General features: G+C 34.6%; 1 protein-coding gene across 2 annotated transcripts in view; it reads left to right on the forward strand.

The window, feature by feature from the left end:
• The window catches only part of crp (transcription factor cropped), a 43,572-nt gene that overhangs the window by 8,048 nt on the left and 19,979 nt on the right, over positions 1-15,545 (forward strand). Inside the window, exons 1-2 of one of the 2 annotated variants that reach the window (XM_075296555.1) lie at positions 6,033-6,051; positions 7,974-8,283. In XM_075296555.1, the coding sequence (XP_075152670.1) occupies positions 8,011-8,283 (273 nt within the window). In that variant the 5' untranslated portion in view covers positions 6,033-6,051; positions 7,974-8,010. Of the gene's footprint in view, positions 1-6,032; positions 6,052-7,973; positions 8,284-15,545 lie in introns of those variants that run through there. The other variant, XM_075296554.1, reaches the window with a different exon arrangement.

Genomic DNA, 15,545 nt, shown 5'->3' on the forward strand with positions numbered 1-15,545 from the left:
TTTGCCTGGTGGCTGGCTGTACACCACATATTCGTCTATGTTGTCTTTTGGCCTCTTATCAACTATGAAAGCAATTATTGCGATTTTAAGTGCTGGTGGGTTAATACCAGGGGAAGCTGTGAGATGTATTCGTCCCTAGATGGATTTGAAGCTTTATTAATAAAATAAATAAACCAATCAATAGCGATTTTATTATATATTTATTCATACAGAAAATCCAGACGTTTTCGTCGACGAAAACGGATTTTTTCTTTACAAATTTGTTTAATTGACGGTGCAAAGTTATAATTTTTAATTCCATGGGAAGAACTTGGACACTACTAAGGTATTCTGCCTGCTTTGCTTTAAAATATTGTACTAAACGGCGCTTTGCTTTAGTTAGAAGCTCAATCCAATCTTCCGAAACTAAGAGCTCAAATTATTTTATGCTTAAGTTATGTAAAAAATTATAATGAAAAAAGTTCCAATAGTAGTGTGAACGCAGTATAATGTGAATATAGTACACACTCCCTTAATGATATTTGCTGGTACTAGTGTGCATCCACTTCTGAGAGGATGTCTGAGACTAACAAAATTTTTGTTGAATCATAAATGATGATTTTAACTCCCTTATTAGTAATTGCTACCCACAGCAATGTTGTTATAATTTATTGTTGATTTCGGAAACTAAGAAAATGTGACCTATTCTAAAAAATAAACGTTCTCATGACATCAGTTATCACACCTGATGCACCGGTGGGCAATAACTACATTAATGATTACGATATAGTAGAAGAAAACGAAACAATACAAAAATATGACTGTCTTATTTATGAAATGCGTCAGCGAACTTTAGGTTAATAAAAAACTGATTAATCATCTTCTATTTTTGTTGCTTTTACAGACTCTAGTAGTTACATAAAAATTGCGGTTTTTGTGTTTGTTCACCTACAGTGGCGCCAATTTTATTATATGTATAAAATTATACGATTGCATTAACAGCCGTCAACCCACCATCACCACCCCGCATAGAAAACCGATTGATTTGATTTCGCCTCTTGTCAGCTTTGTTTTTATAAACATTTCTCATTGCTATATTCTTGATGCTATACACACACTCTTACAATTTTCCTATTAGCAATCGTATTTACAGTTAGTTTATGCAAATCAAGACCACATACCCCTCCCAACACAGATACAAAGTTGCAAAAAAAGCTCTAGTGGTTTATTATAGAACAATGAAAATACGCCAATACAGATGTATTTGCTTCGCTGAACTATATCATGGGGGAGGTATGTGCATGTAATTACAATACAAATAAAATTCAACCCAACCTAATCATATGACAGCTAGAAATTTACGGGGCTACTCTGTCAACAGTGGAATTAAATATTGTGGTTGAACGAACATATGATTTGGTTCATTAGTATTTGTGGATTTTTTTATTGATTGGACTATAATAATCCATACCAAAATTTGAGAACAATCAAAAATTTATGGTTTATAGCAAGTCGCTGCATCAGATTTTTTCGTATTCGAAATTATAATTGAGTCCGTGTATAATTTTCTACTCATATTTTTATGGTATAATGTCAGGTCAATAATGGAAAATTGACCTGTATGAGTAACGATATCCAAACTGGTGTATTGATATGTTGTGTGTCTAATTACTCAGAAGTCTAATGGACCGAGTTAAAGACAAGAGCGCTTGTCACATATATTGCAATGTGGAATATAAGGATATAAAATGAAAAAAAAACTTACGCTTATAAATGTATCTACTTTAAAGAAATTTCTAATTTTTCCATTTAGAAAATACAAAAAATGTTAACAAATTGTCTTTTACCCTTCCTATTACCTTGTATTTTGTATTAGCTTTATTTTTTTAACGTATTACGTTTTTTGGGTCAACTTTGACGTCACGGTTAATACATATCAAGGGTTGTTGACCTATATCGGCCAACTTTATACATAAGAAATTATGTGAGAATATGAAATGTTGAGTTATTTTAATAAAATATTAGTACTTCTGAAACAAATTTCTAGTATAAAATATTTCAAGGATTTGAAGTATATGGATTCTTTCCAAAATCTTTTCTCTTTTTGAAAAGTTGTTCATCTGCATTCCATTGTCTTTGTGTACACTGATAGACTAACTTTTAGTGTTCACAACTCATCCAGCAGTTGTTTATTTGTTGTTTTCTATCTTTCACAAAGGAATTTGCAATAGAATTACATACACAAATGGATCGGTGATTGTGTTTGTCTCTTTGTGCCATGCTGCAACGCGCGCAAAGAAAATATGCAGAGTTTTCTTCACAAGAGGCTATTTTTAGATTTTCAACCTTTTTAATGCAGTGTTGCCAAATATTTGTTATTTTTCGAGAGTGTTTTTCTTTATTCTGTAATATCGATTAATTGTAGGGCTGTCATTCGGGATCGATTTTTAAAAATCCCTGGATTCGGAATTTAAAAATTTAGAATCCCGGGATATTCCGTAATTTTTTAAATATATTAAGTTATAACAATCTACAGTGGCAAAAAAATGTACCTTAACTCAATTTAGTTTAATTCAATTTTATTAACAAATGAACATAAGTTTAAATTAAAAATCAATTTCAAATTGTTATAATACTTAACGAACACTTAGTCCAACTCAACAATATGAAGAAAAGAAAAACAAAAAATTATAACAAAAAAAAAAAAAAAAAATTAAAAAGCAATTTCATATCCCTACATTACTCAACAAAGCATTTTAAGGGGTTTAATTAAATTAGGTATATTTCGTACACTTGTGTTAGTCTTTTTATACTTCATCGTTTTAAGTAACTTCTTAAAAATATCAGGGCATCCAAAATGTTTATCAGATAAACGCGCGATCTTGTTATATATTCCATGGATCTTTTATCATTTTATAATTCAAAGGAGGATCCCATCTTTTAATTCGATTTTTAATGAAATTGTGATTTTTATACCCTTCACCATAGGATGGGGGGTATATTAACTTTGTCATTCCGTTTGTAACACATCGAAATATTGCTCTAAGACCCCATAAAGTATATATATTCTGGGTTGTGGTGAAATTCTGAGTCGATCTGAGCATGTCCGTCCGTCCGTCCGTCTGTTGAAATCACGCTAACTTACGAACGAAACAAGCTATCGACTTGAAACTTGGCACAAGTGGTTGTTATTGATGTAGATCGGATGGTATTGCAAATGGGCCATATCGGTCCACTTTTACGTATAGCCCCCATATAAAGGGACCCCCAAATTTGGCTTTCGGAGCCTCTAAGAGAAGTAAATTTCATCCGATCCGGCTGAAATTTGGTACGTGGTGTTAGTATATGGTCTTTATCAACCATGCAAAAATTGGACCACATCGGTCCATAATTATATATAGCTCCCATATAAACCGATCCCCAGATTTGGCTTGCGAAGCCTCTAAGAGAAGCAAATTTCATCCGATCCGGCTGAAATTTGGTACATGGTGTTAGTATATGGTCTTTATCCACCATGCAATTGGTCCACATCGGTCCATAATTATATATAGCCCCACACATTCATCCGATCCGGCTGAAATTTGGTACATGGTGTTAGTATATGGTCTCTAACAACCATGCAAAAATTGGTCCACATCGGTCCATAATTATATATAGCCCCCATATAAACCGATCCCCCGATTTGGCTTGCGAGGCCTCTAAGAGAAGCAAATTTCGTCCGATCCGGCTGAAATTTGGTACGTGATGTTAGTATATGGTCTATAACAACCATGCAAAAATTGGTCCACATCGGTTTATAATTATATATAGCCCCCATATAAACCGATCACCAGATTTGACCTCCGGAACCTCTTGGAAGACCAAAATTCATCTGATTCAGTTGAAATTTGGTACGTGGTGTTAATATATGGCCTCAAACTCCCATGCAAAAATTGGTCGATATCGGTCCATAATTATATATAGGCCCCATATAAACCGATCCCCAGATTTTACCTCCAGAGCCCCTTGGAAGAGCAAAATTCTTGCCATTCGGTTGAAATTTGGTACGTGATGTTAGTATATGGTATCCAACAACCATGCAGGAATTGGTTCCTATCAGTCCATAATTATATATAGCTCCCATATAAACCGATCCCCAGATTTGACCTCCGGTGCCTTTTGGAGAAGCAAAATTCATCCGATCTGCTTGAAATTTGGTACGTGGTGGTAGTATATGATATTTAACAACCATGCCAAAAGTGGTCCATATCAGTCCTTAATCGTACATAGCCCCATATAAACCGATCCCGAGATTTGGTTTTGGAACCTCTTGGAGGAGCAAATTTCATCCGAGTGAGTTGAAATTTGGTACATTGTGCTAGTATATGGTCGTTAACAACCATGCCTAACTAGGTCCATATCGGTCTATAGTTATATATGGCCCTCAGATAAATCGATCCCCAATCACACAAAGATTGGTCCATATCAAGTTCATAATTGTATATAGCCCCCATATAAGCGACCCCCATATTTCAATTCTGGCTCTCTACGTACAAAAATTCCATATCGATTCGTAATTATTTGTAGACTTAACTATACATAACTTTTTTGTCTAATATATACCATGTATGGACTAAATCAGTCTTTCGTAGAAGTTTCTACGCAATCCATGGTGGTGGGTACATAAGATTCGGCCTGGCCGAACTTGCGGCCGTATGTACTTGTTTTATTTAATTTAACGGAAAGAAACAAACCAAAAAGTCAATGAAATTTGGTCATATTAGTGTTATTATTAAAACGTAATGATTTCCATGAACTAAAATAAAATTGACATTTTTTTTTTGAGGGGATTCCTTACACAAAATTTCGCATGCAGTACTAAAAAACAAACGAGGCCTATTATTATTGATTACTTTTGATCCATGAAATGTCCAGTGAGTGAATAACAATTGTTCAAACTCATATAACTTTATTATAAATTTAATTAAAATAATTTTATTTTACGCTATACCTAAATAATAACTCGGTCAATTGGCAACCCTGCTCTTTGCGAAAAACTCCTTACCATCTATCCGTTCAGATCATTCATAGCAGTTTTGCAAAACAACAAAACGTAACGATGACGAAAAGAATTGTTGTTGTTTCATTGGTTTGGGTTAGTTTTCGGCAGCAGCTGGTTCATTGTTGTTCAAACATGTTTCTTATTGCATTCTTTTAATTGGAATCTATACTCTTTACCTCTCGCTAAGACAAGTTTCCTCTTAACACCTCTCATTCCTACCACATCCTGTACTCTGTTTCGACGGCGAATTCATCTAATCTTTATTTTTCGCCTTGGAATTTTTGTGCTGCCTGCCATAGCATTGCGATGCATACAACACTATAAACATGAACGTACAGCATCATCGTATTCGTATAAATCGTTATGAGGTTATAACAACGACGACCAAACCGCCTCCACTCCAATGGTGGGAATCCATTTTGATTTTCTTGTTCACTGTACATAGTTTAGGTGGTTGTGGTAATTGGGTGAGGGGAAGGGAAAGTAGGCTGCTCTGTTTGGTTTTCTTTATTTTCATGTTTGTTTTCAACTGCAATGACATACTATGAACGAGCAGCTGATGCGATATGGATATAACAACAACAATAACAATCTTACCGTTGAAAAGCCAACGATGGCGCAAATCATCATGTGTGTGTTGGTTTCTTTTTTTGTATGGAAAGAATGTTCAATATTGCTTCTGGTGCCTGGTATATGGCTTTTGTGTCATGTATCTGCGCGTTGAAAAGGTGAATGAAACTGCATTCCATTCCAATAAAAATTCCATTGCATTCTAGCACAAATTTTGGTCGCTCACTTATTCTCTCTCTCACATACACAATCTCTTCAGCAGCAGTCTTAATTTTGTTAAACATTTGCTCTTCAAAAGTCGTGTTGTTTGTTTTTATTATGCCGGTGGTAGTGTTGAATGTGAAATAATGCTGTTGAATGTGAAATTCCGACTTGCTTTCATACTAAAATGGCTTGAATCGATTGCTAACGATAAATATCGAAATTGAATTAATTCCAAGTTGTTGAAAAAATGTACGGAGGTAAGCTTAACGATCAGCTGATTCTCAAAGATCGTAGCAAAAAAGAAAAACTATAGATGTGAACAACTTAACCCTTAAATGCGCACTGTATCTTTTAAGATACCATCAGGAAAAAATACTTACGTCTTAAAATTTTGACCGAATTCTATGAAATCAAGTTTGTTGTATAAAATACATCACAGCGCTATTTCTAAAAATAAGTTTTTTCAGAAAATTTGTTGTACTTCTGAGTAATCTGCAGTCAAAATTAAAAATCAAGTTTGGACCAAAAATTTAAAAAAAAAAACTACAAATTGCTAGTTATAATATTTATCAGAGATGAAAGTAATGTTGGTAAAAGAAATATGTAGTGTAAAAATATCTCTATTCTCCACTAAAATAAAATTGTTCATATTGTTTAAGATACAACCACTATTTTTCAAAAAAAAAAAACATTTTTTTAATGTAGTATGTTATTTACCATTTTGCAAATTATATATTTTTTCGGAGGAATCGGTGATCTTGGGCATTTAAGGGTTAAGGGGTGGGTACTGTGTTCGGTTTTCGAAGAGAAAAGCAGCGTTTTCACACGGTTTTTTGCAGTGTTGCCAATTTGGTGCTTTTAGCACCAAATTTAGTGCTTTTTGATTTCTAAAAAGCACCAAATTGCCTTTTTGGTGCCTTTTCAAAAAAAGCACCAACTTGGTGCTTTCTGGCATTTTCATTTAGTGCTTTTGGTGCTTTTATTTTGAACAGTATTAAGTAATTGATACAAAAATTTTGATTAGACTTTCAAGAGCTGAAGAAACTCAAATTTATTGCCAAATATAGAATTTGATTATTATGAAGTTGGTATTGATTTTTTTTAAATTAATATTGTTATTTAGGGTATTCTGTAGGAAAGTCGAACGATGAGTGCCGAATTTTTGAATTTAGTAAAGCTGTCATTAAAAACGTTTGTATTAAATTCACAAAAGCACGCACAACTGAAATAAGCAATGGACTCGTTCCATATATTAATATTTTGAAAGTTGAAAAACATCACTGATCAAAATGAATTGGATGAAAGCATTAAAACTGATCAAAGTGTATACTTGAATAGCGGTTCATAATGGTGAGTTCTAAGTTTGAGTTTTGCCGCTAAAGTGAAAACTATATCAGTAAAAAAGGCATACAATTATGCATAGTTGCTGCAAATTTTATTATAACTTGATGGGGTATAGCCAAAAGCAAATTTTCACAAAGTTTGTATTCCTTAAAATGAATTATTTATTATTTAGGTTCTTTTCTAAAAAAAACAGGCAAAAGTACGAAGAGGCTTCGAATTCTCTTGTAAAAATAGTGCCACGCATAGAGGCAAATTGCGGGCATTTTCAGCACTGCCGACAAACGAGAGTGCTGCGATTGCCCTGTTGCTCCTTTGAATTCTTGTCTACCCGCTCAAATGATAGCATGTTTTTGGGTTGCTGGCAACATTTTTAGAATGCCCAATCTGTACAGACAAAATGAAGCCAAAACACTTTTTTCAGAAAAGAAAACACCATAATAAATTGGACATACGGTTAGGTTAGGCAACCCGATTAATATTCAGGCTCACTTAGACTATTCAGTCCATTGTGATGGACATACGGTAACATTTTCTACAATAAACGTCAATCGTAACTTTCGTTTGAAAATAAAGATTGAAAAAGCATAAATATATAAAAACTGGAATTTTTACTCGACGTTTCGCTGGTGTGGGGTTTCAGCTTCATCAGGAGTGTGTATTTATTTAGGATTTTCGGTCAACAATTTAGTATATATTATCTTTTGATTTTAAATGGAACGGAATGTGGAATTTTTAGCCGTGAATTTACTAGGGGAACGTCATTTATTTTCCTTTTCTTTTTTAATTTAAATATTTTCTTTTACAACTTATACAATTTCACATCTTCCCATTGCAGATTACAATTGGAGGATTCGGGAGGGGAATCATATCTAATGCAGGGAGAACAATCATATGAACAGTCACCTTCATCAAAATCACGTCAACGTCACAATAGTAGCAACATGTCATCTCAAGGAGGTACAAAACTGGCATGTGGCACACTGCCGCCACCACCATCTGTTAATAAGACAACATTGGATAATGAAAAGCGTATGCGTCGTGAAATTGCCAATAGTAATGAAAGAAGGCGTATGCAAAGCATTAATGCCGGTTTTCAAAATTTACGTTCATTATTACCACGGCATGAGGGAGAAAAATTGAGTAAGGTAAGTTTGTATCTTCTATAGTTGGTGTGACAACTTTGTCAGTTTCACCAGGAATATTGCCGCAAAGTGTCAGATTCCATTGATTCATTTAAGGTGTTTTTTTTTAACGATGTTTTATCGGCTCTTGCGACTATGCTAGAGAATGTCAAAATGATTTTTTTTGAAATGTTGGATTAAATTGATTAGTCATCTTTCAATGAGTTTCCAAATTAATTAGACGACTTTGAGTTCTGTACTTTCCTATTCTCACTCACAAGACATATCAGTGTCTAATCGGAGCAAGGTTAGCATACCCGCCTTGCATACACAAGGTCGTGGGCTCGATTCCGACCGAACACCAAAAAGCGGTGGATTATCCCACCTCAGTAATGCTGGTGACATTTCTGAGGGATTCAAAGCTTCTCTAAGTGGTTTCACTGCAATGTGGAACGCTGTTCGGACTCGTCTATAAAAAGGAGGTCCCTTGTCATTGAGCTTAACATGGAATCAGGCAGCACTCAGTGATAAGAGTGAAGTTCACCAATGTGGTATCACAATGGACTGAATAGTCTAAGTGAGCATGATACATCGGGCTGCCACCTAACCTAACCTAACCTAAGGGAAGTTGTTAGAAACAGGGCGTGTTGTTTGGATAAGGAGACGTTAACCTATAACACTACACTGCATTCTCGATATCCCGCCACATGGGAGAAGGGGCGATTCAGAATTAGGTCCAGTTTTGAAAATAGGGACTTGAGATCACACAAAAAAAAATTCACCAAAATATTTCCAATTAAAATTTTAATTGAATTTTCAAAATATTCTTTTAAAATTTTAATTGATTCAACAAATTTTTTAATTAAAATAAAAGTCAATCATAAAAATTTAATTGTATTAATTATACCCTTCACCACTACTGTGGTACAGGGTATAATAAGTTTGTGCATTTGTATGTAACGCCAAGAAGGAGTAATCATAGACCAACCTTTTAGTATACGGATCGGCTTAGAATTAAATTCTGAGTCGATTTAGCGATGTCCGTCTGTCTGTCTGTCCGTCTGTCTGTCCGTCTGTCTGTCCGTCTGTCTGTCTGTCTGTTGATGTATTTTTGTGTGCAAAGTACAGCTCGCAGTTTTAGTCCGATTGTCCTAAAATTTGGTATAGGGTCCTGTTTCGGCTCAAAGACGATCCCTATTGATTTTGGAAAAAATCGGTTCAGATTTAGATATAGCCGCCATATATATTTTTCACCGATCTGGTCATAATTGGTGTGTATATCAACCGATCTTCCTCAAATTCCGTACATCCGAATATTTTATGAGTCTCGAAAAACTTGCAAAATATCAGCAAAATCGGTTCAGATTTAGATATATCTCCCATATAAAGCTTTCGCCCGATTTACACTCATAAGACCACAGAGGCCAATTTTTAACTCCGATTTAGTTGAAATTTTGCACAGGGAGTAGAATTAGCATTGTAGCTATGCGTGCCAAATTTGGTTGAAATCGGTTCAGATTTAGATATAGCTCCCATATATATGTTTTTCTGATTTCGTCAAAAATGGTCAAAATACCAACATTTTCCTTGTAAAATCGCCACTGCTTAGTCGAAAAGTTGTAAAAATGACTCTAATTTTCCTAAACTTCTCATACATATATATCGAGCGATAAATCATAAATAAACTTTTTCGAAGTTTCCTTAAAATTGCTTCAGATTTAAACGTTTCCCATATTTATACCCTTCACCACTACTGTGGTACAGGGTATAATAAGTTTGTGCATTTGTATGTAACGCCAAGAAGGAGTAATCATAGACCAACCTTTTAGTATACGGATCGGCTTAGAATTAAATTCTGAGTCGATTTAGCGATGTCCGTCTGTCTGTCCGTCTGTCTGTCTGTCCGTCTGTCTGTCTGTCTGTCTGTCTGTTGATGTATTTTTGTGTGCAAAGTACAGCTCGCAGTTTTAGTCCGATTGTCCTAAAATTTGGTATAGGGTCCTGTTTCGGCTCAAAGACGATCCCTATTGATTTTGGAAAAAATCGGTTCAGATTTAGATATAGCCGCCATATATATTTTTCACCGATCTGGTCATAATTGGCGTGTATATCAACCGATCTTCCTCAAATTCCGTACATCTGAATATTTTATGAGTCTCGAAAAACTTGCAAAATATCAGCAAAATCGGTTCAGATTTAGATATAGCTCCCATATATAGCTTTCGCCCGATTTACACTCATTTGCCCACAGAGGCCAATTTTTTGCTCCGATTTAGTTGAAATTTTGCATAGGGAGTAGAATTAGCGTTGTAACTATGCGTGCCAAATTTGCTTGAAATCGGTTCAGATTTGGATATATCTCCCATATAAAGCTTTCGCCCGATTTACACTCATAAGACCACAGAGGCCAATTTTTAACTCCGATTTAGTTGAAATTTTGCACAGGGAGTAGAATTAGCATTGTAGCTATGCGTGCCAAATTTGGTTGAAATCGGTTCAGATTTAGATATAGCTCCCATATATATGTTTTTCTGATTTCGTCAAAAATGGTCAAAATACCAACATTTTCCTTGTAAAATCGCCACTGCTTAGTCGAAAAGTTGTAAAAATGACTCTAATTTTCCTAAACTTCTCATACATATATATCGAGCGATAAATCATAAATAAACTTTTTCGAAGTTTCCTTAAAATTGCTTCAGATTTAAACGTTTCCCATATTTTTTTACTAACATTGTGTTCCATCCTAGTGCATTAGCCGACTTAAATTTTGAGTCTATAGATTTTGTAGAAGTCTATCAAATTCTTCCAGATCGAGTGATACTTAAATGTATGTATTTGGGACAAACCTTTATATATAGCCCCCAACACATTTGACGGATGTGATATGGTATCGAAAATTTAGATCTACAAAGTGGTGCAGGGTATAATATAGTCGGCCCCACCCGACTTTAGACTTTCCTTACTGGTTTTTTAATTGACTTTGGTGATTCATTATATAATTTCTGTGATTGAAGACATTTCAATTAAAAATTAATTGGGTCATTAATTTCGTGATTGAATCCAAAATTTTTTTTTTTTTGTGTGCAAATGTGGATTTAGTTAATTAGATCTAAGCTCTGTAATATGTCTATGGCCTGGCATGGATATAACTTGGTTTCGTCACATGCTACAGATTATATGTTGTTTAACCAGTTGTGCTAGATTCAGCCACTTCCTTAACTTTCAAAGGGAATCATGGTCAGTGGTACAATAAGTACACGTTATTATATGCTTAACTATGGTTTATTCTTAAGTCTCTTGATATGTTGTAGACGATTTAATGTCATTCGGTAATATCTTTCATCCCGCGTGACCTAGATTTTGAGTCTATTATGTAATATAGTCGATATTATGAATCAAGAGTTTCCGTTTTATCAAGTCAAGTCTAACGACGTTTCCACCACCACCTCAATATTAGCAGTTGCCGTATAATTTTGACTATAAAGCAGGTTACTACAACCAGACAACAACAATATAAACCAAAAAAAAAAAAATAGGTCGGTGTTTTAGGTTATTTTATGCTATAAGGACGAATACAACATGCACCATTCTTCTCCTAGCCTTTCTTCTCTTTCGCTCTCTCTCTTTTTCTTCTTCGGCATTTGTGAGTCCAGAGGCAAAGGATACTCTCTTACTATGTACAACACACGGTATAATACATCGATATCATCCATAGTACGGTGGTTTGTAGGAGATGAGTATGTGATGCCGCGCCCATATGGTTTTCTTTAAACAAAATGAAATTTATGTTTGCCGAATTTACCAAGGGCCACCACCACCATGATGACAGTGGGGTTGCTTTTGCTTACTATGTGAAAAATGCAATAAGATTTTGTGTTTGCTTTTCATTTCTATATGTGAATACGATTTTCCCTATTTATAGTTTGTGTGCTTGCTTGCAGCCCACACCTCCTACTCGACCCAAATTTTATTTTTCTGTCTTTCTGCGCGCCACCTTGTAACTTGACAAGCAAAACAGAAGAGTAACGAAAACGAGAGGACAATGTCGATGACAACATACCAAATTTACTATGGTGATTGTCATCATCTGTTTTTTCTATGTTTGGCCTACAGCAGAATGATACACTCGGGAAAAATATCTCAGCTGTTTCAAGTTCTCTTTTATCTACTGAGAAACAGAGAGAAACACTTTTTAATACTTAAAAGAAAATACCCGTGCAGTAGTCATGAATTCAAAGCACAAAAAACATGTTGCATTACTTACCTTGGCAAAGAAATCTATCAATAGCAGAAGAAGGCAAGGCCTAAGCTCAGAAAAAAATATTTCAGCAGATTGCATATAAGAAATATGCAACTCCTATTAATGCCCAAAAGTTAAATAGACAATCTCTAAATTTAGCAACAAAACATCATTAAAAATTTCGCATATTTTTTGATTATTTCCCTGCTCTCAAAAATGTCCCATCTAGAGAAATCAATAGGCGAAATTAACAACCACTGTGTGGATAAAGACAGGAAAAGGATTTTTTATACATTATACGTTTAAAAGTTGTTAAGACGAACCGGATTGGAGAGTGCACGTTACAGCTGCCAATACCAAAACTGGAGTTGTTGTTCTTATCAGAGAAGCTGACGTAATAATCCTTAAGTTGATATTGGCTTGCCTTCAAAGTAGGCAAGTGTGAGTGTCTTTTTTATTTAAGTACATCACTATTTTAACCTAAAGGGAAATTCTGCTTGTTATGTTTCGCCGCAGTTCTCCTCTAGAGACGCTTATGTATTTTTTGTAGTTTTTCCGTTGGTTGGAAGTGCGATCGATTGTAAATGTTTCAGCAGAATATGAGCTAGATATAAAAATTTACACCATTAGTAGGCTCCAATTCTCATATAGCTATATTGGAAAAGTTTTCATTGTGTAACATTGTGTTCGGAAATTCACAAAGTTTGTATTAGCACAGTGAATCCTTTGCCCTAGGGTTAGAAAAGGGATTGGTTTCCACTTAGATCATATTTGTCAATTGGGGTTTCTCATCGTGGTTTCTTTCTTCTCCATCATCTATCTTCTTCCGCCAGGATTAACCCCATCATGTTTTCAAAAGAGTTCTAGGTCTTCTATCCAGATGTATATTCTTCAGATAACAGTCCCGTACATCAGTAATACCCTGAAAGAAAAATGATACTGGGTTCTTCTAAACGGTAATCCCGGGAACTGGAAATGGTGTAGTATTCCGTAGCCTCCGAGTCCAGACATCATCAGTCATTAAGTCAATCTTTACCATGTCTTCCAAGTGTGTTGTGACCAGTTATGATGGCTATTAACGGTCTCAAATTCTCTATGCCTCACCATTTGAAATCCAGAGTTTTACATCTCTTGTCGTTCCGCAGAAAAAGACCAAATTCCTTTCCATAAATAAATGGCAATGATTGAAGAAGTTAATATCGCTTTTGAATATCGACCTCATCTTTGCAATGCCAAATACGTTTATATCCTTTGTCCTGACTTTTTGCTTTAGTGTAAGATCGTATAGAGTTCAACTTGAGTTTGGATATTTTCAAATCTTTAACGCCTTAGTTTTTTTTGTATTCGTGCCATCATTGCCAATGACATTTCATAGCCGAAACATTTCAAGTGTTGTTGCAGTTTTTTTATCATGACAATTCTTGGTGAGTTATTTATTTTATTCAATTGGTGCTTGAGTTGGCAATAAAACTGGGAGGCAACAAAACCGTTGCTTTCAAAGGGAAAATTCAACTCTTCAATCAATGCACGCATTAACGCATGGTATGTAACTCAACCTATATTCAGGTGTGAAGAAAACAAATATCATTTGACAAATAGTACAAGTGTGAGCTATGTAACACTTCGTGTCAGCTACCCTTTTTATCAGAGATGTTTTCCTTTTCCATCATTGAAAATCAAATTAAATCAAAAACAATTGTTGACGAATCTTTTCTCATGCATTTTTTCATTTATAATGCTTGTATTTTTTCTAGCGTAATATAATCGCATAGCTCTACGTGTATGTTTTGTTCATGAAATGCTTGATATCTCTTCTATTGCACACATAATAGTTTATATATAGTATATAAAATAGTAAGTATTCGCAAAACCGATTCAAAGTTCAATGAACCCCTGCAACCTCGTTTCGCTTTCGGCGAGATTTTAATTCATACAAATATTCACCCTGACAAATTACCAGTGTTGCTTCTCTTTTTTGAGAGAGAAAAGAAAATATCTAAATTTACATGAGATAAAAAAAATCACAATACTTAAAAAACAAAACGATTTAGCGAAAATGGTAACGTTCTAGTAAACAAACAAACTAGTAAACATACACCTTTTTCCTATGCATATTACTGGTTAGTTATTTCTATTGACATCTAAAAATCCTTATATTGATGTATTGTTCTCATGAGAAAATCTAGGCACCTGGTATTTTTTATGAAATACATAAATAGGGCATATTTTTCCAATCTGATTCCGGTAACATGTGTGGTATGATAAATTCTTTTTCTATCTACCAGTCGTTATTTCACGCTCCTGTTATTTCCAACATACCAACAATATATCACATACATTTCTCCCACCACCCACAAGAATGGTGAAATGAACAGAATGAAACAGGCGAAAACTGTATTTGCTTTACTCACCATGCTCTCTTACTACTATTCAGCTGTTTCTTTCTTTGTTATATATTTTACAGCACATAGTGTATTGATTCATTTTCCAGATTCCATTTCCAGTTAGCTGGAGGGCTTGTTGTCTAGTTGAAAACGTTCAGAAATCTATGCTATTGTGATTCAGTCACCACCCACCTTCACCCATAACACCCAGATTTTACTACAACTTAACAATAAACAAGAAAAATGTCGAGTAGAAAACAACCCCCTATCAAAGAATCAACTCATACTAGCTTTGTATTCTTGTTTCTCAGCTCATTTCTTACCTCCCAAATAACTATGGCAGACAGAGCTTTTAGAATTTGGTATGAGGATACTTGTGGCTATTGTACATCCTGGCATTTGAAAAAGGTTCGACTTTAACATTGTCCCTGTTAGAATTCGACCGAAATTAAATGTTTTATTTATAATAAGAATTATTAAATTTCTATGAGAACAAAGAAGGATAAGGAACTTTATTGAGTCTATAAATCTCGAAGCCAAAAATAATCTACCAAAATTTGGAGACAATTTTACCAAAAAACAACCAAACAAAAAATGTTATATGGCAAATTTTATTTCTATAGGAAATTTTGTCCAAATTTTATTTCTATAGAAAATATTGT

Source organism: Haematobia irritans, chromosome 2 (assembly GCF_050003625.1).
Source record: "Haematobia irritans isolate KBUSLIRL chromosome 2, ASM5000362v1, whole genome shotgun sequence".
Taxonomy (NCBI): domain Eukaryota; kingdom Metazoa; phylum Arthropoda; class Insecta; order Diptera; family Muscidae; genus Haematobia; species Haematobia irritans.